Below are 22267 nucleotides of genomic sequence, written 5' to 3'. Positions count from 1 at the left end.
GCCTCCCGTCTCCTTAAGTAGATGTGTCATTCGCTTCAGCCCCCCCCCCCCAATAATGTGGTAAAGCTTCCCGAGTCTGCTATAAATCATCTTCAAAGGTGGTCCCAAAGGATCCGTTCGGGTTTCACTGTCTTTCCTTGTTCTTCTGTTGGTTTTGTTCCATCATTCCCAAGATCTTGTGCCTTGTGGACCGGCTTTAAGTTTTACCAAAATATGCAGGGAACTCTGAAGAGCCTCTTGTGGCGCAGAGTGGTAAGGCAGCAGACATGCTGTCTGAAGCTCTGCCCATGAGGCTGGGAGTTCAATCCCAGCAGCCGGCTCAAGGATGACTCAGCCTTCCATCCTTCCGAGGTCGGTAAAATGAGTACCCAGCTTGCTGCTGGGGGGTAAACGGTCATGACTGGGGAAGGCACTGGCAAACCACCCCGTATTGAGTCTGCCATGAAAACGCTAGAGGGCGTCACCCCAAGGGTCAGACATGACCTGGTGCTTGCACAGGGGATACCTTTACCTTTTACTGTTGTTTGAGCTGATCTTGTGCATATCTTTGAGTGTTGCTGATTTTTGTGGTTGTTTCTTTGATTTTGGGATGGAGAGTTAAGTTTTCCGTCCGAAGGTAGGAATGGACCTCAGATCAGACACTGAGAAGTACCGCTTAATAGCTGTTGTGACTCGCATGTTCAGAAAGGAGCCTGTCGTGTCTTGGAGTTTCGTCAGTATAGCAAAATAAAAGACAGTGCTTTGTTGGGGGAGCTAGCTAGCTCTTACTTCTGCCAGTGTTTTCTCTACTTAGGGCTGATCCTGCGTTGAGCAGGGGGTTGGACTAGAAGGCCTGTATGGCCCCTTCCAACTCTATGATTCTATGATTCTATGATACTTTGCGGTTGCATTACTTTCCCAGCCTCCCTCTAAGATTCTCCCTTCTTCATTGTTCCCTGACAATAGCTTTGTATGGTAGAATAAGCCAAGGAAAAGTAATAGGCTAAAGTTATCGGGCTGAGGACCCACTCCTCCCCAAACCCCGCCCTCCTCAGACCCCACCACAAAATCTCCAAAAACTTTTCAACCTGGAGTTGGCAACCCTATCCAACCCTGGCCTCAATGAGTCCTCCCTCAAAGGCCCACATTGGCCTGGAAAAACACTCTGCCCTTTCCCCCTGCCTTTACTCACAGAACCCAGCCTGGAAGACTGTGGTTGCCTAGCAACAGCAATGGAACACATTGCTTCCTTAAAGCTACAAGCACACCTTTTATCATTTTAAAACTCCCAGTGTGCTCTCTTTTATTTCAGATTTCTGAAATGAGATATCCCAAACGAATCTGGTTAATATATTTTTTTTCTCCAGGGGAACTGATCTCTGTCATTTGAAATCCGCTCGTAATGATGAGAGATCTCCAGATCTCACCTAGAAGTTGGCAACTCCAGTTTGTGTCCCACTCCTAGCTTCTGGGTATTCCTTTTCCCACCTTCATGACCCCCTCCTCCCGGAACGTACCCATTTCGTTTTAATCCAGGGAGTATTTACTTTCATCATTGGAGAGGAGAGAATACATATTTAGATATGTCTAAAAAGTTAGGCTTCTTAGAAAACAGATTCTTAGTTAAATTTACCTTGGCATTGAATGCCTGGGATTTCAGAATGTATCATCAATTTCCGTCGGCATTACGACTCGGATTTGTTTAACCATTAACATTTAAGGTTCACATCCCTCCACTTTCTTGTTTGCCTCAACAGAAGGAAAATATCACCACTTAGTCTTAATCATTTGGCATTACATTAACATAAGAACCATTGTGTTTAAAAATAGAGGCATTAGCATTCCATTTAAATATATGTTGTTCTTCGATATCACACCGCGTCGAACAATTTACAAAGAGCAAAAGTCAAAGAGAAATATTACTCACAGAAAAAAATGCATAGCGGCAGAGGATTTCTGGGTGCTGTTTCAAAACCAGGAAAGGAATGAGCGATTTTCTTCATTTCAAATGCTTTAAACCCCACTTTTTACCCCAAAGGGATCCAAAGGGACCTGCCATAACAGGAGGGATGTAGTATTGGTCACTTTCCGTTGTTAGATTGGGGGAATCCATGTCCAAATCCCCACTCTGGCATAAAATCATAGAATCATAGAGTTGGAAGGGACCTCCTGGCTGCCAGGTCTCTTCTGATGTCCTTCAGAAGAAGAAGAAGAAGAGTTGGTTCTTATATGCCGCTTTTCCCTACCCGAAGGAGGCTCAAAGTGGCTTACAGTTGCCTTCCCTTTCCTCTCCCCACAACAGACACCCTGTGGGGTGGGTGAGGCTGAGAGAGCCCTGATATCGCTGCTCGGTCAGAACAGTTTTATCCGTGCCGTGGCGAGCCCAATGTCACCCAGCTGGTTGCATGTGGGGGAGCGCAGAATCGAACCTGGCATGCCAGATTAGAAGTCTGCACTCAAATGTCCTTTTCTGCAGGTATTTTTTCCCTTGCCTTCTATTAAATCTAAAGAATTTTAGAGCTCGGGTGACAACATGACTAAGGGAAGAGAACTGGGTAGGTTCCTGGAGTTGAGAACGGAAGTAGGAAGAATTTTTTCTTTCCTTCTCATAACGATAAACTCCCTTGGCTGACCCAGTGAATTCATGAGCAGTGGGCTGTGACATCATCTGCACCGCTACATCATTTCTGGGGGAAATCTGGAAGTGACATAGAGTAGCTCTAGGAACCCCTGGGACCTATGGCAAGACAGCCAACACTGATTATTTATTTGTTTGTTTGTTTATTTATTTAGTTATTGGATTTATATACCGCCATTCCCAACTGGGCTCACAGCGGCTTACAAGCAATAATAAAAATACAGTAAAAACCCCATAATTTCCCTTTTAATATCCCACCACTGCTTAGAGAAACGGCAGATGGCTAGAGCTGCAGGTAGGCCTGTTGCCCTATCAGGGTGTCTAGGGTAGGGTTGCCAACCTCCAGGTGATGTCTGAAGACCTCTTGCTGCTGCTCTCCAAACAAGCCGGATCAATCACCCTGGAAAAAATTAGCTGCTTATATCCTTCTGCTGCCTCTCCGTTATACAAATCTCACCCTCTTCCAGCGTCCACCCACAGAACCTCCAGGTACTGCCCAGTCCAGAGCTGGGAGCTGTACTACGATCCCATCCATACATTTCTACAATTTAATTTTTTAAACCTTCCTCCCCCCCCCCCCATTTTTACATGAGCCAATTGTTGTTTTGTGCTGATTAGAACTGGTCGCAGAAAACATTTCTCTAGCTTAACGTTATTAGCAAATCATGATGAAAATTGCATTTAGCCATTCAGAAAAAAATATTTTTTAATGTTTTGTTTGCTTGTTCAAGCATCGCAAGAACCTAGCTAATCAGAGGGCCTTTGAAACGGAGAGAAAGGCAGCACAATTATGTGCAAACGGTCTTATGTATTTATGAGCTAATAACGCTCCTTGAAAAAGGTAATCTGCTTTCATGAGTTAAACTGCAAATCTCGGAAGACTCGGGATAAAATGTGAGGCCTAATCAGTGATATTATCCCCATTACAGCCTTATCAGATAGACCATATGGCTCGGTTTACTGCTCAGATGAAAATTTTGTGCAGTTCCGTTAGCTCTGCAATAAGACTAAACTGTAGCCAAAAAACGAAGAGAAATGCTCAATTCCATTTGGAAGTCCTTTAGGGACGTGAACTCAACGCACTTCATAATGAACCATGCGCCAGCCAAAATCTTCATATCCTCCCGTCCCTGTAATGGATGCGTTCTTCCTCCTTTCAAAGAAAAATCCCTCTCGTTTCTGTTGTCACTTGGTTTTGTGTTGTAGTGTTGTGAGAACAGATCTGGAACTCTCATTTAAGAACTGCAGCTGAAACTGGTTTTTGGCAGAATCTTTTAAACCAATTCCGCTGAAAAGGTACCAAGAGTCTCAGAGATGTTCAGTTGCTAAGGTCCCCAGGTAGCCCTGGAAAACGGTAGGAGGGCGGGGAAGGGGCTTGCTGGCGGTGAAAGAGGCCTACACCGGTTTCTTGGCATCGTTGTTGACAATGCCTCAACAGCATTTCGTACCGGAAGCGATGTCATCGTGTTGCAATGCGGAGTTGCTGTGCTATCTGGGCAAAAAGCCGATGGTTGAAGCCATTTTTAACCGTAGAGTTTTTACACAGATACCAGAACGTCCCCGTATTGCTGGCCATATGATGACATCACTTCCCGTATGCACAGAAGTGATGTTTCTGCGTTGCTGGTGGGGGCTGTGGAATGCCATTAATGGGATAAAGGAGATCTCAGTTCCTCTGGAAAGTGGGTTACAGTTAGCAACCACACTGACCTCTTTAGTGGTGGCCCTTGATTCTTGAGTTCCTGTTCCAAGTAGTTAAACTTGCCTTTTTCTTTGGTTTTCCAAAGCTGTTTTGGGGGAGGAAGAGCCTCTTGTGGTGCAGAGTGGTAAGGCAGCCATCTGAAAGCTTTGCCTATGAGGCTGGGAGTTCAATCCCAGCAGCCGGCTCCAGGTTGACTCAGCCTTCCCTCCTTCCGAGGTCGGTAAAATGAGTACCCAGCTTGCTTGCTGGGGGGGTAAAACGGTAATGACTGGGGAAGGCCACCCCGTATTGAGTCTGCCATGAAAAACGCTGGAGGGCGTCACCCCAAGGGTCAGACATGACTCGGTGCTTGCACAGGGGATACCTTTTTTACCTTTGGGGGGAGGGGTTGGTTCCCCACTATATATTTGGTTATTCCTTGAACTATTTTGCTGTTGTTTAATAGGTTTATTATATGGGTTTATCGATCCTGATAGACTGCTAGTTTAAAGCTGGAGGGGGGAATTTCCATAAGTTTCAATTCATACTCTACATTCATAAAGGTAAAGGTTCATTGGCATCTCAGTCAAGGGTACGGGTGCGATTTCAAGAGCTGTGTGTTGGTGTTTAGAAGTTTGTCCCCTTAAACAGCAGAACTGGTTAGACCTTTGGCAAGATCATTTACCATAGTATATTCCATAGTGTTTTTTTTTGTTTTGTTTTTTAAATGCTTGTTGAGGAAAGGGGAGGGGGGAAAGGGGAGCCAGAACGCCTCTCGAGATTAAATGTCGAAAATGAGCCCTCGATTTGGGGAAAGCAGAGCGGACAAGAGACGGATGTGCCCATTTATCTCTGACCTTCGCAGAAGGAATGCTGTCAAGTGGGCACTGTAAATTTCCCTCCCCTCCAAATGGAAAGAGCATAAAGGTGCACCATCTCAGGATAAAAAATGTTTATCCATGCGCCTCCGGGGAGGAAACCATCCATCAACTTAATTTCTTACTGCTGCTTCCCAGACTGTTTCATTCCTACCTGGCCAACAGGAGAGTCAGTTTGGAGGGTGGGCTTTGGTGGGGAGGGGGGGGGGCATCTGTTTCCTGCCCACACATTCCCCAGACTGTGTTTATATACAAACTGGCATCCCCATTTATCTTGAAGGGAACTGGGGAGGGCCCAGAAATAGGGAGAACCATGTTTAATTTCTAAAGTGAGAAACGCCGGGCTCAAGCTGCTCAGATCCGACATCTGGTTAATGACGTGGACATGGGAATCTGCCTTATACTGAATCAGATCATCTGTCCATCAAGGTCAAGATAGTCTACTAGAGATGCCAGACTCCAGGTGGGACCACGGTATCTTCTGCAATTACAGCTTGGTGTAGTGGTTAGGAGCACGGACTTCTAATCTGGAGATTGTGTTTGATTCCCCACTCCTCCTCCACATGCAGCCAGCTGGGTGACCTTGGGCCAGTCACAGTTCTCTCAAAGTTGTTCTCACAGCAGTTCTCTCAGATCTCTTTCAGCCCCACCTACCTGGCAGGGTATCTGTTGTGGAGCGAGGAAAGGAAAGGTGTTTGTAAGTCACTTTCCTGCTTGGTGAAAAGTGGGATATAGCTTTTTGTCTTGTTCTGAACCTGGTCTACACAAGTTGATATGATTTCTTCGTTAAAATATTTGCACCCTACCTTTCCCCATGATGGCACCCACACAGTACACCTGAGAACCTGTGCAATCGTACCAAATCCTTGGGGCGGGGGGAGGTGTGGAATAAATTTTCTTGTAAAAGACATCTCTGTGTCAAAGTACCTGCCTGTATCTACATTAGCATGCAGCGGTTTGCTCCACTAAGTCTGGTCCATTCTCTAGGGCCGACTCAGCAAGAAAAGAGTTTATTATTATTATTTTTGGAAGGTCACTGAGATTAACTCTCCGCACAGACAGCTGACTCAGGCAGAAAGAAACATACCCATGGAAGGACGTTAAAAAAAACAAAAAACGTAAAAGCATGTAATGATCCAAGGGGGAAAGGAACCCCATGGTATCTTAGAGATACTCAGGTCTCAGTTTCTGGCTTACATTATGGCAAATTGTTTGAGAAACAGGACCATGTTCGAGGGTTGCTGTGTCTTTCCTGGCAACTGATGGACTGGTCAGGAGAAAGGAAAAGGTTGCACCTGCAAGGCTGGGTGGTTGTGCCGGAGAACAGAGCTTGCCCCAAAGGCCAGAGTCCAGTCCGGGAGGTTGGGAGCCGGGAGAGACAGAATTCACAGGAACTCGGGGCAGGGAGTGAAGTCAAACAAGTGGGACAAAGGCAAAACACAAACTGGAATAAGGAACGGAGGTAATGACAAGCCAAAAGAGTCAAAGAGCCAGAGCAGGAATGTCAGACAAGCTGGAGGTCGAACAGCCGGGACAGGAATGTCACATAAGCCGGAGGTCAAAGAGGTGGGACAAGAAAGTCAGACAAGCCAGAGTCCAAAGAGCTGGGAGTTGCAGGAACAGAGCTTCGATCTGACAAAGCAGAGCAGGAGCCTCAGGAGACAGGCAGGGTATCACCCGTGTTGACCCCTCAAATTGCCTTGTCTCCTGGCCCTTTTGCTGTAGACTGAAACCGGGTGGGGCAGCCCTCAGCCAGACCTTTGAGAGGAAGGAGCTGCACCTGGACCCCATCTACCCTGACAGCACGCTGACAAGAGTGCTGATCTTTGGCAGCTGTCAGAGTAGATTGCCTCCTCCGATGCTGCTTGCAGGAGCCTCGGCCTGGGACCGCTGGTCCTGAATGCTGGCTGCTTTATCCAGGGGCTTTATCCTGCATAGTGCAGGGGGTTGGGCTAGATGACCCATGAGGTCCCTTCCAACTCTATTATTTTATGATTCCATGATTCTATGAAAGGCGATGTGGCATCGTCAGTTCTGGTGAACATAGGAAGTGACTTCAATCTGTGATGTCACAATTATGCTTTCGTATCTGGGGCAATAATCCCATGGAAAACATGGCTTCTACCATAGAGTTTGTGCCCAAGCACCAAAATGTGGGCCCAGACTTTGCCGCGTCATGATGTCACTTCCTGTGCATGTCGGAAGTAGCATTGCCCCGTTGCCAGCAATATTGCCTTGGTGTTCTTCTCTGTCTCCTGGTAAATCTCCCTAATGGCCAACTGATCAACAGGCTTCCTCGAGAGGTGGTGGGTTCTCCATCTTTGGGGATTTTTAAACAGAGGCTGGAGAGCCATCTGACGGAGAGGCTGATTCTGGGAAGGCTCAAGGGGTGGCAGGTGACAGTGGATGAGCGAGAGGGTTGTGAGTGTCCTGCATAGTGCAGGGGGTTGGGCTAAATGACCCAGGAGGTCCCTTCCAACTCTATGATTCTATGATCAGCGGCAGAGTATCCCCACCTTTACTGGGCCAGCTAGCAAGCATGCAGAACTCCCAGAGTATTATCTGTGTCACCTCTGTGGGGGCATCCCGTTCCCTGATGCAAGCACGACCGAACAACATTGTAATGCTTGCCATGCAGTAGCCCTCTGCCACAGCACAGATATGATCCATTTGGAAATCTGTTTTATATAGTCCTGCTTGCAAAGAAGATCCCAACTCAAAGAACTCAGAACCCGGCCTCCCACGCGGCTAATATAACTCAGCCCCCTTTGAGGAGCCCTCCTTCTTGAGGCAGGTTTGCACAGTTGCCTGGGTTCTTCCTCAAAGGGATACCCTTTTCAAATTGAACTGAGTTCTCTAATGCAGTTCTTTTAAAAGATGAAGCTAAAAAGGGCATTGCCAAAAAGCATTTTAAGGTGGCTTCTAACTGCAGGCCAGTATTGAAAATAGAATTTGTATTTCATAGAATCATAGAGCCATAGAGTTGGAAGGGGCCACAAAGGCCATCTAGTCCAACCCCCTGCTCAACGCAGGATCAGCCCAGAGCATCCTAAAGCATCCAAGAAAAGTGTGTATCCAACCTTTGCTTGAAGATTTCGGTTCTAATGCTATTATTTTGGGTTTTTTGAAAAAAAAATAAATGGTAATGTTGCAGCTGATTCTGAACTTCATTCATTCATTCATTCATTCATTCATTCATTCATTCATTCATTCATTCATTCATTCTTGAATTTTTATTCCGCCACTCCTGGGCCAGCCGGCTCGTGGCAGTTCACAATATAATCCTAAAACACTTTCCAGATAAAAGGCCAGAGGAAGTCTAACCAGTGGAAACCCTTGCCCAAGGAAGCACTAAGAAAAGAAGAGGTTCAAAGGACTGAAGAAATGTCACTTGTCTGTACTCAGCACAGAGAGGCAGTTGGCAACCCAGGGCTGGCCTAAAGAAGAAATATTCCCCACATCATGCACACCCGTTCCCCGTCCATGGAGGCAGCATAATGCCAGGCGGCTGCCCTCGTCCAGGGGATGGGCACTGCATTCAGACAAAACCAGAGGGGTGTCGGGATTAGAGCAGGGGTGGCCAAACTGTGGCTCCCCTGATGTCCATGGACTACAGTTCCCATGAGCCCCTGCCATTGATCCTGGGAATTGTAGTCCATAGGCATCTGGAGAGCCACAGTTTGGCCACCGCTGTCCCACAGGGTCAACAGAAAACAGCCATGGCTTGACATCTCTTTCTCACACGTGCTCGTGGATCGGGCTGAACATGCAGCATATCCCCGTCTCTTGTAAATGTAGAAAATGCTTTTCCGCTCAGGAAAGCCTCCTCGTCTCACCCCAGCACAATATTCTTTTTATGTACCCACTCGAAAACGTGAGTGCTGATTACATCCCACACTGTTTCCCCGAGCCCTCTGGAAGTGAACCGTTCATTTTATTTCCAGCTCTTTCTAGGCTTCGCTGACCCTGTAGGGAATAAAATACGTCTGGCGAGCTCCCATTAAAAGCTGGCAGAATGCCTGTGCCTGCGATCCCCTGGCCTTCCTTCCTTCCTTCTCAGAAGAACCCTGAACGTAAACCACTTGTGTCCCTTTGACCCAAGCTACTCTTCCGTGTCCTGCACATTTGAATGTCTCCCTGCAATGCAAAACGGCTGAACTCGAGTTCGTTCGCTGGCCGAAGAGGGACACAGGATTCTTATCATAGAATCATAGAGGGCTCTTCCAGGGTCATCTAGTCCAACCCGCTGCGGAATGCATTGTACCTCTGCACCCTGAGATCTATGTAGAGCAGGGGTAGTCAACCTGTGGTCCTCCAGATGTTCATGGACTACAATTCCGTGAGCCCCTGCCAGCGTTTGCTGCAGGGGCTCGTGGGAATTGTAGTCCATGGACATCTGGAGGACCACAGGTTGACTACCCCTGCTGTAGAGCACCATTCTCTCCAGGAGAACTGAACTCGGTTGTCTGGGAATCAATTGTAATGGTGGGAGATCTCCAGGTGCCACCTGAGGGATATCAGTCCTCCTTTGCAACACCCTCCCACCTTGGTGTATTGGTTAGGAGTGTGGACTCCTAATCTGGTGAGCTGGGTTTGATTCCCCACTCCTCCTCCACATGCAGCCAGCTGGGTGACCTTGGGCTCGCCACGGACTGATAAAAACTGTTCTGATGGAGCAGTAATATCCTTCGGGTAGAGAAAAGCGGTATATAAGAACCAACTCTTCTTCTTCAGTGATATCAGGTCCCTCTCAGCCCCCACCTCCCTCACAGGGTGTAGGGAGAGGAAAGGGAAGGTGACTGTAAACCGCTTTGAGCCTCCTTCGGGTAGAGAAAAGCGGCATATAAGAACCAGCTCTTCTTCTTCAGCAAACTCAGGGCTCTCTCACCCTCACCTCCCTCACCGGGTGTCTGTTGTGGGGAGAGGAAAGGGAAGGCAAATCTAAGCCACTTTGAGACTCCCTCAGGTAGAGAAAAGCAGCCTATAAGAACCAACTCTGCTTCTTTTGACTGGGATATGAGGACTCAGGGATCCCAATGTCACTTGTATCTCATAAAGATAAAGTGCTGTTTTTGTTTTCTGTACCCTGCTTTTACTTCCAAAAGGAGTAGTACAATCGCTTGCAGTAGTACAACAGGTACTCTGAGAGGCAGGTGAGACTGAGAGAGCTCTGAGAGAACTGTTGAGGGCCTCATGTCTCACAGCGGGGCTCACAGTTGCCTTCCCTTCCACATATCAAAGCAGACACACTATGAGACAGGTGAAGCCGAGAGAGCTCTGAGAGAACTGAGACCAGCCCAAGGTCACCCAGGTGGCTGCCCATGGAGGAGTGGGGGACCAAACTCATTTCTGCAGATTAGAGGCTGCCACTCTTAATCCCTACAATAAGCTGGCTCTCGTAGCGAGGTTTGATTCCAGAAAACGTACATCCTGACTCGACAAAGCTTACAACGTGTTGATTTGAAAGGGTTTATTTTGCTCCCGTTTAGCTTTTTCTACTGCTGTTCTTTCCTGCTTGTATTTGAGGATGGGAACTTTGACTCTTCAAAAGGCATCTTTCGCGACGGTGTCCAAAGATCATACACCGAGAATCTTCCTGGTGCTTCCGGATTCCCATTTAGCTCTTCTACCACAAACTGCCACAGCTACTCTCTGAAACGCTCTAACATCTGCATTCTAGATTTCATACGAGCTGATGAAACGTTTCTTTCTCGGCCGGGCCAGACACAGTATGTGTGCCAGTGCTTGAAGTCAGACCTAAGCACAATCGTATTATAGGCGCAATTCTTCCGCCCAAAGAAAGCAGAGTCAAAGTTCGCCCACTGGAGATGCAGCCAAGGAACTCTGGTTTCCATTAGGCCTTCGCCGCTTGATGGTTCTATTGCCATTTCAAGGTACCCATTATGGTGCCATTAAAGTGGCTCTCAGATGATATCTCGTATACCTGCGAGAAGGTAAGATATATAGTGCTTTTTGAGGCCTTAGGACAGTTCTTTCATCTTGATGATCATAAAAGGGGAGGGAAAAGGGAAGTTTTGAAAGATGGCTGCTTCTTTTATTTACAAGGTGGAAAGCCGCTTTTATTCAGCAAGGACTTTAATGGTCCTTGCTGGTGTTTAAGGCTCGGATCTTGTGCTAGAAGTTTCGGAGGAAGCGTCTGCATTTTGTACGTTTTTTGCTCGCATCTTTATTACCATTTGTTGCATCTCTTTGTGCGTGCATGTGTGTGCGTTTCAAGCAAAGATGGAGGGTATTTTGTGATGTATATCAAACACAAGCCTGCTAGCAAAACCAGCACATTTGCAAGGGGAAGTTGTCTTCCTGCAGTGTTTTCTGATATGAGCATTTGGAGCCTGTGAGGCAGGGGTAGTCAAACGGCGGCCCTCCAGATGTCCATGGACTACAATTCCCATGAGCCCCTGCCAGCGAATGCTCTGCAAAAGAAACCAGATCCTTGCCACAAGGGGAGACGGCAGAGAGCAAGACGGGGGGGGGGGTGGCATTCGAGCTCCGCCGTCAATCACTTCCAAAGCGGAATATTTATGCAACATGTGCTCGTTTAAACCGACGCTCTTCGCTGATCCGAACAAAATACGGCTTCTGCAAGAGACTCCCGCAGTCACCCCTGTATTTCTTTATGTTTGAGTTTCGTATTTCAGAGTGTTTAAAAAAAAAACCCATCTCTGGATATCACTCCCAATCCGATCACACCTGCTATTGTCATTCTGACTCTGAAATCAGGAGGAGGGAAATTTTGCAGGGTGAGTCGTTCAGCAGGGGAATGGGCTGCCTAAGGAGGTGATGAGCCCACCCAACCCTCACTGGTGGTCTTCAAGCAGCGGCTGGACAGAGACTCATCTGGGATGCTTTAGGCCAAGGGTGGGCGAATTGTGGCCCTCCAGCTGTCCATGGACTACAATTCCCATGAGTCCGTGAATCACATTATCATAGAGTTGGAAGGGGCCATGCAGGCCATCTAGTCCAACCCCCTGCTCTACGCAGGATCAGCCCAAAGCATCCTAAAGCATCCAGGAAAAGTGTGTATCCAACCTTTGCTTGAAGACTGCCAGTGAGGGGGAGCTCACCACCTCCTTAGGCAGCCTATTCCACTGCTGAACTACTCTGACTGTGAATTTTTTTTCCTGATATCTAGCCTGAAGGGCCGCAATTTGCCTAGCTCTGCAGCTGATCCTGCATTGATCCGGGGGTTGGACTAGACAGCCTGTATGGCCCCTTCCAACTCTATGATTCTATGATTGGCAGTCTTCAAGCAAAAGTTGGAGACACACTTTCTTGGATGCTTTAGGATGCTTAGGGCTTATCCTGCGTTGAGCAGGGGGTTGGACTAGACGGCCTGTATGGGCCCTTCCAACTCTATGATTCTGTTGTTCCCCTGGAGAAAATGGTTACCTTGGCTGATGAGGGTCAGTTTCATAGCATTATAGTCCACTGAGGTCCCTCCTCTGCCCCACATCCCGCCCCTCCTTGCTCAACCCTCAATCTCTGGGTCTTTACCAACCAGAGCTGACAACCGTATCACAGTCGGTATGTGGAATAACCATCTGTTTTTGAACAGAAGAGTCGGTCTGAGTGAAAACAAGTAACCATCTAGAGATGGCTATCGAACTCAGTTCTCCCAGCTTCTTTGACATAGCAGTGCTTTGGAAAGATGTATTTTGCCTAGCATATTTTCTCTCGTTATGGGGAGAGGGAGGTGGAAAGGAAGCGTGCGGGCCTTTCTTCCGATACATGAGACAGTCCCTCGAGAAACCTTACCAAGAGAGGAGTTTCCCAAGTACAAAGTACAACAGGTGTCATTTCCCAGTTTGTAAGGCCGTGCTGAAACACTCGTAGAAACAAGGACTCAGGTGGAAATTATGCGTGTTGGCAACCATTTGTCCTTTTAATATACCAGGGATCCTTCTGTTCTGCCAGAGCTTCCAAAGCCAATAGGTGTAAGGAATGTAGAGTGTGCTTAAGACCGTTTCCGCACTGGAGTTTTCATGCTGAACTACAGGCCGGAGTTTGAGCTGGGGTGGGTATATGGTCATCTCACCTGATATTCAACAAATTTTAAACATCTATAAAAATTATAGATGCGGGCCCTGCAGGAGTTTTCGGCATTCCGCACTGCCTCCAAAACAGAACTCGTCCACCAGGTCTATGGTTGAGGCCGGCGTGACAAGATCTGTTGCCCCCCCCCCCCCCTTCCAGGATAAACCTGAAAACGACTCTGAGCCGAATTTTCCATCCCTGTACTGAGCTTGACCAGGATTTTGTTCGTTGCCTCCCTTTGAATCTCCAAAGCACACGACCGTCAACTTCCGTTTGACTGAGCAGTTTGTCTAACCTCATCACTAAGGACGAGGATGGTCCACCTCAGGTCAACTCTCTGTCCTGGTTTGACTTTAATGGCTTCCTTGGAGGATGGAGGGTGTTTACAGAAGCTCATAACCTTGGAGGCGAAGATGCAGTCTTCTTTCCCTCCAGGTGTCTCCTCCCCACTATAACAGTGGGAGAAACTGTCCATTTTGCCTCAGACCTAAGGTTCTCCTGGTTTCCCTTGCAGGTTGCCAATTTGGCGTGCTCAATTTCCAATAACGAAGAAGGAGTCAAGTTAGTCCGCATGGCAGCAACCCAGATCGACAGTCTGTGCCCACAGGTAAGCCAGAAAGAAACCTCTGTGCCATTAAGAGCACATACGCTGTTTGACCGAGAAAAACACCTGGTGCAAAGATTAGAGTCTCACGCTTTCCATTATATCGCTGATTGCTGTGCCCGAATAGTGAAGGGGAAAAATGCATTTTGTATACAGAGCATCACTTAATGAACAGAACGATCAAAGCACACAGCTGTGCTTTTAACGTACTCTTTAATCAATTTGTTCTTTTCCCCCGGAGAAAAAAGGGCCTTATTCTTTTTTTTTGCCACTGCTCATAAGCACTGGTTTCTGACTCATAGGTAATCAATGCGGCACTCACGTTGGCCGCCCGGCCTCAGAGCAAAGTGGCCCAGGACAACATGGACGTCTTCAAAGACCAGTGGGAGAAGCAAGTCCGCGTGCTCACCGAGGCGGTGGATGACATCACTTCCGTGGACGACTTCCTCTCTGTCTCAGGTGCCTCTCAAAATTTTTATTTATGGCAGTGCAAGGCAGGGATCCCCGCCATGGTACCCACGGCTGCAACAACACCGGCCACCACCTATCCTGGTACCTGCCAGTTGCTTTTTTAGAAAATGGGCAAGGTGAGATGGTGTTTTTGCCCAGTTCAGCCTGTGACTGTCCACTGTGTATTTGATTGGCTGCTTGGATTTTTAAAGATGTTGCTCTGGCAATGGCGGCTGTAAGAAGTAGAGGCAACCACAGAAGATCAAGGAGTAAGGTCATGCATTTGATAGTGTTATAAATGTAATGCTAATTACAATATTCATAGCATACAAAAAGCTTACCATCCTGCCGAAGATGTGCTGGGCCTCTGATTGGCCCTCACGGGGGGACATCCCTCCAATAGGGTGATGGCAGTTCCCAAATGAGGGCCAATCAGAGGCTCTTCCCCACCCCCCTGCTCCTCCTCCCCTGTGCCGCTTCCCAGCACTCATCAGGAGGAGGAAGAGCAGCCAGAGCTGGGGACAGCCATCCAGCAGTGATCCTCCACAGCCATCCCATGCTTTCCACCCTCCTGGCCATGGATAGTACTCGTGGGGGGGGGGGTGGAGCATCCAGCCCACCTCATTGTTTGGCCCTTCCTGCAATTGCAGAGTGCTGTGACCCTGCCAGTAAGCCCTGCCCTGAGACTCCTTCGGGTAGAGAAATGCAGCATCTAAGAACCAACTCACCATCTTCTTCTTCTTCTTCTTCTTCTTCTTCTTCTTCTTCTTCTTCTTCTTCTTCTTCTTCTTCTTCTTCTAGAAGCTCACTGGATGACCTTGAGCTACACAGACACACCCAGGCTAACCTACCTTATGGGTTTGTTGTGAGAATAGACAAAAGGAAATACTTTAAACAGTGCTTAAAATATGGAATTGACTGCCAGAGGATGCAGAGATGACCATGGGCTTAGACAGCTTAAGGAGATATAACAGATTCATAAAGTACAGGCTACTAGCTATTTTAGTGCTGGGGAACCTCCCTGTTTAGAGACAGTTAACCGGTGCTTGGATGCAACATCAGAGGAAGGCCTTGGTCTCTATGTCCTGTTGTTGGCCCTCGAGAGGAACTAGTTGGCCATTGTGTGGGACAGGATGCCGGACTAGATGGACCCCTGGTTTGATCCAGCAGGGCCCTTCTGATGTTCTTATGAGGGGAAGGCCTCGGCCTCTCTGCTCTATTGTTGGTCCTCCAGAAGAACTGATTGGCCACTGTGGGAGATGGGATGGTGGATTAGTTGGAGCACTGATCCAGCTGGGTTCTTTTTGTGTTTTTATGAAGACAGAACAAAGGACAGGAGAACACTGCAAACTGCTTTTGGTACCCATTGTGGAGAAAGATAAGGTACAAACAAAACCTTTAATAAATATAGACGAAAATGGGGGACAGATGAAAGACAGATTGTCTGCTGAGTGGAAAGAAGAGAAGGAAATTGGGAAGTGGAGATGATATGGGGCTGCAAGGAAGAAGGAAAGAAGAAATTATAAGCGGTGAGATGCTGAAGAAATGCAAGTCCTTGCCCAAACTTCTCCTTACTCCACATGTTCATCTGCCTTGAGCAGGACTCTGAAGAGATGACACAGAAATACCCTACATACATAAGCAAAGGATTATCATGTTTTGAGTTAAATAATAATAAATAAGTAGATAATTAATAGATAATTATAGATAATTATCTATAGATAATAGATAATAAGTAGATAAATAATAATAAATAATAATAAATAAATAATAAATAAGTAATAATATTTAGATGTGTTAATTGGACTTTTAATGGATTTTATGGGGTTTTAGAATGTTGTAAACCCGCCACGAGCCGCAAGGGAGTGGCGGGCAATAAATCAAATAATAATAATAATAAAATATTTGATTTAGAGTTCCCACAACTCCTACTTTTAAAGGAAATGTCCTCTATTTTTTATTTTATTTTTTTTGGAGGGGGGTATCCATCGCTTTTGGGCTCTTTCCAAGTAAGACTGGATGAAAATGTCCTCTTTTGAGGGTGGAAAGTTAGAAGTCAGTAGGAGTTATCACAGTTTAAATTGGAGAGGGAGTGATCACTTGTCTGAAGCAGCAAGGAGGAACCTATAAGGTCAGGAAATAGGTCCTCTTTGGTGCTTTTCAAAACCTGGTAATTCTGTGTAATTGCCTGGTCCTCAAAGTTGGGACAATGTTGTTGAAAACGGGTGCCTGGACCTTCTGTATACCAAGTGGACGCTCTCACTGAGCCACAAACCCCCCCCCCCCCCGTACCCCTCTCTTCGCCAAAATCTGTAAATTGCAATTCATAGAATCATAGAGTTGGAAGGGGCCACACAGGCCATCTAGTCCAACCCCCTGCTCAACGCAGGATCAGCCCTAAGCATCCTAAAGCATCCAAGAAAAGTGTGCATCCAACCTTTGCTTGGAGACTGCCAGTGAGGGGGAGCTCACCACCTCCTTAGGCAGCCTATTCCACTGCTGAACTACTTTTTCCTGATATCTAGCTGATATCTAGCCTATATTGTCGTACTTGTAGTTTAAACCCATTACTGCGTGTCCTCTCCTCTGCAGCCAGCAGAAACAGCATCCTGCCCTCCTCCAAGTGACAACCTTTCAAATACCTAAAGAGGGCTATCATGTCCCCTCTCCACCTCCTTTTCTCCAGGCTGAACATTCCCAAGTCCCTCAACTATCTTCATAGGGCTTGGTCCCTTGGGGAGGGGGAAGCCTCAGCTATTATTAAATTCATCCGACTATCATGCCACGTTTTCGACAAAGACAAAACCAAGCGGAGCCCCCCCCTGAAATGGTGCACGAGCTCCCGAGACAAGCCAAATATTCAAATAAAAGCAAGCTTATGCAAAATACGTCGAGCGGAATGCATAATTTCCCCGGAGTGCACGATTTGCTTTTTCTTTCAGGAGGATTTGCTGGTGTTTGGGGGTGGGGGTGGAGAATAAAATTAACTCAAGGCTGATGAAAATAAGGAAGGCTAGGCCAGTGCTGAGGGAGACCAGGAGTCATGGGCAACCAGCGTTCCCACTGCTACACTCCACAGAGTTCCTCTTCGCTAGATGGGAGCCCGGGCATTGAGCGTCTGGCCTTTCAGACTATTATCCTGCACTCTGGTTTGCCTCCCAAGAGGAATGTGCTACGGTCAGGAGCACAGCTCCCTCTGGTCCCATTCCCCATCAGGCTGAACGGTTGAGTCAAAATCTTGTGCAAGGGAGGCGTTTGTCCTTCCCGGATGGGAGGGTGCCGCGAGGAGAGGGTGGGCTTTGAATACATTTATTATTACTTTTATTGGTGTTGTCATCCTTGCCACTAATAGCAACAACAATAACAACGTTGCTCCCGCGCAGTTTGCAGTGCGCACGACCGCACGTCGCTTTGATACATACTTGTACGTCGTTGTGCGGAGAACACAAGAAGCTTCCTTGGGCTGACCCAGACTCTTGGCCCATCAGAGTCAGTTATGCTGACCTCGACTGGCCAGGAAGTCTCAGGTGAAGGCAGAGGCGTCCGAATCGGCCGTGGGGCGCCGGCACGCAACTTAGTGTACACATCCAGGAATCCCCTCCCCCCCCCATGGCGCATTGCCATGCACAACCCTAGTTGGAGGATCCTTTCCTCCATGTTCCACCAGCGAAGGGGAAAAAAGTGGGACCCAGTCCTTTGTCCTTCCACCAAGCATTACCAAGGGACTGAAAACACAATTAACCATAATGACCTTTCTAGGTGCCATGGTGGCCCATCGCCTGGGATTTGTGCCTTAAAAAGAGTCTTGATGAAATAACAATCGGCATGTTCTTTCGTGCAGAAAACCACATTCTGGAAGATGTCAATAAATGTGTGATTGCGCTACAAGAGGGAGATGTTGACACCCTGGACCGGACCGCGGGCGCTATAAGAGGCCGAGCCGCCAGGGTCATCCATATCATTAACGCTGAGATGGAAAACTACGAAGCCGGGGTTTACACTGAGAAGGTGTTGGAAGCCACAAAGCTGCTGTCGGAGACAGGTGAGCGTGGGTGGGGGAATGCTTTGTCCTTGGTGGCATTCGATCTTTCTGTATAACTTTTGGCACAGTGGACTTTGAACGCAGAGTCACCATGCCTTGATGTGAGAATCATAGCCTCATGGAGGGACATCTGGTCAAATGCAGGAAACTCATAACTACAGAGGTCCACCTATCAGTGGCTATTAGCTACTAGGTATAGACAGAACACTCTGTCCAGGGTAGTGATGCTCTGTATTCTTGGTGTTGGGGAAGGAGGTCTTCTGGAGTTTTAACCCGATTGGTGGACCTCCTGATGGCACCTGAGTTTGGCCACTGTGCGATACCGTGTTGGCCTGGACGGTCCATTGACCCAAACCAATGTGGTTTCTCTGAGTTCATGGTGTTTTGGGGAGGGAGGGGGGCAGCATGAGGCCTTCTGGAATTCTGACACTCACAGCACTTGGTTTGGGCCACTGTGTGACACAAAGTGTTGGACAGGAAGGACCAATGGCCCGATCCAACATGACTTCTCCGATGTTCTTGTGATGGAGCAGGGAGTCATGAAAGCTCCTCCCCTGCCACCAATGTTGAGAGTCTTTCAGGAGCTCCTGGACTCTGGCTCTTTCCTACACCTGCAGACAGCCTAGCACTGCCACCCATCTGGATATATGTGAGATAGTTTGACAAACCACATGGTCTTTGGTTTTACTTATTGCTTGCCTGCTGCCCTAGCTGGGCAATAACCCCTTGCTTTCAGGTAATTTGGCCTGTTGGCTGTCGTGGTGGTGTTTTTGGTTGCACTTGGTATCCTGGCAGTCCTTTGATCATTTTCTTTACTCTTAAAAGGAGCCAATTCAGAATAATTTGTGGATCAGCAAATTAGCTGATGAACATCTTGTGGACTGCATCCAGAAATCTATCAGTGGCTATTAGCTATGGTGACTAGAAGGAACTACCATGTTCAGCGCCAGTAAATTTCTGAATATCAGTGTCTCAAAAGGCAGCATCCGCAGAAGGCTTGGGCATGTTTTTTTGGCTCCAGAGGAACTGGTTGGCTGCTTTGTGAGATGAGATGGGATGCTGGACTAGATGGGCCTCTGGTCTGAGCCAGCAGGGCTCTTCTGAGGTTCTGATGAAGGGAAGGCCTCAACCTCTATGCCCTCCTGTTAGACCTCCAGAGGAACTGGTTGGCCACTGCGTGAGACAAGATGCTGGAACGGATGGATCTTCACTGGTCCGACCCAGCAGGGCCCTTCTGATGTTCTTATGAAGGCCTCAGCCTCTCTGCCCTGTTGTTGGCCCTGCAGAGGAACCAACTGGCCACCGTGTGAGACAGGAGGCTAGACTAGATGGACCTTCCCTGGTCTGATCCAGCAGGCTCTTTTTTTTTGTCTTTTTTTTAATCAAGAGAAAGCTTTGGCCTCTCTGCCCTGTTGTTGGACCGCCGGAGGAACTGGCTGGCCCCTGTGTGAGACAGGATGCTGGACTAGGTGGACCCCTGGTCTGATCCAGCAGGGCTCTTCAGAGGTTCTTATGACTGTTTTCCATTGCCGTCACTTCTCCCAGCAGAAGTAGAGGGGGGGGGGATATTTTTGCAGATTCATCCCTCTTGCTGCAGCGATCACAAAGAGTTTTGTGCAGAACATTTAGAACTTAACTGATCACCTTGAGCAAAAGACCCCAAACTTGAAGGCCAAACCTGGCAATTCAGAAAAGTGGGGAGCTAAGTCCACTGTAAATGACCCCGCACAAAAGTAATTCTGATAGGCTTCAATTTTATTATTATTTATTTATTACGGTCATTGACCAGCATCAAAGTATCTAAAGACATACATTATTACAGCGTTTTAACAGGACATTCGGCATCAGGGAGTTAACAAAGGCACAAAACATTAATACAGCATTTTGACAGTCAGGTCATTCAGCATCAACAGTAGCCAAAGATTTCCGCACTCTGCTGGCAGTATAGCAAAACTTTGCCACCATGTAAGAAACAGAATTATCTTTATCTGCAAGCAAGATGTTAATTAGATGATCAGCTGTACGTCCAGGAAACCTTGATAGCAAGGGCATGACTAAACTGAAGCTACTCCCCTGCAACAAATTTTATTAGCCTTTAAGGTGCTACCAGATGCTGGCTCTTTTCTGCTGCTACAGACTGACTGACCCGACCACTCATCTAGGCCTGAGTATCCCTTTTGAGAAGGGGATTGAGGGTTATGCTTTTCTGCTTCGATGTTATTGTTTGCCCAAATGTCGAAAGACCTCTTGGATCCTTGGGTGAAACATGGCCACTGCCTTTTAACAAGGCGCAGCTTCTCACATGTATAGTGCCAACTGTTTTAGTCGAACAAGACTGTTTCGGACAGTGCCGTGAATGCAGAATAGGGCTGGGTTTGAACACTTAGAACATTTGGGAAAGCACAGAAACCTGACTTAATGAGTTAAGCAGAAGGACTGAATGTCCTCCAAAAGGAAGGCACGTTGAGAATGGCTGGTTGTTGGTTGAACTGGAGAAAGCCAAATGGGGGAGAAAAGACTGGGCGTTTTAGAGAATGCCGGAGGAAAGATTTTTGGATTTCCAAACTGTTTCACCTTCTCACAGTTCCTCATCGGGCCCCGCATTTGTGAATAACAATATGTTCAGTCCTCCGTCTAACATTTATGTTTAAAACTTGGAGGGGGCTGTTTGAAAAGCATAGCATGAAGAAGATAGGGTGACCATATTTCCCGGGTGACTCCTTCGAACAACTGATCAACTGATCGCTATGATAAATCTCATTTTAAGCACCCCTATATCAGGGCTCTCTCAGCCTCACCCACCTCACAGGGTGTCTGTTGTGGGGAGAGGAAAGGGAAGGCGACCGGAAGCCGCTTTGAGACTCCTTCGGGTACGGAAAAGCGGCATCTAAGAACCAACTCTTCTTCTCCTCCTCCTCCTCCTCCTCCTCCTCCTCCTCCTCTTCTTCTTCTTCTTCTTCTTCTTCTTCTTCTTCTTCTTCTTCTTCTTCTTCTTCTTCTTCTTCTTCTTCTTCTTCTGTGAAAATCTGCTTTGAGGACCAACAAAATATTCTGTAATTTCCATTAAACTCTTCAGTAATCAAAAGGGACTGTTTTAAAAAAGCTTTTAACAGTCGAGGAGAGTTCATTGTTGGACAATATTCTTTTTAAAAAAGAGCAACAGGCCAGAGGCTCTTGAAATATTGACAGCATTTGTGGCAGCTTTCACGACTCACGGCTTCAGGTACAGCTTGTCTTCTTGTTAGTAAACATTCTGGGCCAGAGCTGTGCAAACCTGTGAGGCCTCTTTGGTGTGCGTAAGAACACACCCACATTGAAGAAAACACAATAAACCAAATCTGCGGCAGACACATTAAATACTTGCATGCCACGTATAATGGACTGTCTCATAAAGCTCCAAGTAGAATAAAGTGCTAAGAGCTCTGCAGTAAATCGGTGCCTGGATAAGTCTCCCTTTAAGCTTTTTAATGCGGGAGGGAGAGAGAGAGAGAGAGAGAGAGAAAGAGAGAGAGAGAAAGGAAAGAAAGAAAAGAAAGAAAGAAAGAAAGAAAGAAAGAAAGAAAGAAAGAAAGAAAAGAAAGAAAGAAAAGAAAGAAAGAAAGAAAGAAAGAAAGAAAGAAAAGAAAGAAAAGTACAGGGAGAAGGAAGGAAGGAAGGAAGGAAGGAAGGAAGGAAGGAAGGAAGGAAGGAAGGAAGGAAGGAAGGAAAGGAAAGTACAGGGAGAAGGAAGGAAGGAAGGAAGATGAGTGAGAGAGAGAGAGAAAGAGAGAGAGAGAAGAAAGAAAGAAAAAGAAAGAAAGAAAGAAAGAAAAGAAAGAAAGAAAGAAAGAGAAAGAAAGAAAGAGAAAGAAAGAAAGAAAGAAAGAAAGAAAGAAGAAGGATGGATTTAATTGTTGAGGCGTACTGACAGAGAAGGTCTAATTGCAGTTGCTGGATTTTA

At 47.1% G+C, this 22267-nt stretch overlaps 1 protein-coding gene across 3 annotated transcripts in view; it reads left to right on the top strand.

The window, feature by feature from the left end:
* CTNNA2 (catenin alpha 2) overlaps window positions 1–22267 on the top strand; it is a 459457-nt gene that overhangs the window by 368688 nt on the left and 68502 nt on the right. For all 3 annotated transcript variants that reach the window (XM_077301175.1, XM_077301174.1, XM_077301176.1), the window contains exons 10-12: window positions 13746–13838; window positions 14138–14294; window positions 18127–18327. In XM_077301175.1, coding sequence (XP_077157290.1) covers window positions 13746–13838; window positions 14138–14294; window positions 18127–18327 — 451 coding nt within the window. The remainder of the gene's footprint in view (window positions 1–13745; window positions 13839–14137; window positions 14295–18126; window positions 18328–22267) is intronic.

This window comes from Paroedura picta, chromosome 10, assembly GCF_049243985.1.
Source record: "Paroedura picta isolate Pp20150507F chromosome 10, Ppicta_v3.0, whole genome shotgun sequence".
NCBI lineage: Eukaryota > Metazoa > Chordata > Lepidosauria > Squamata > Gekkonidae > Paroedura > Paroedura picta.
This window is presented reverse-complemented; position numbering and strand designations above follow the sequence as displayed.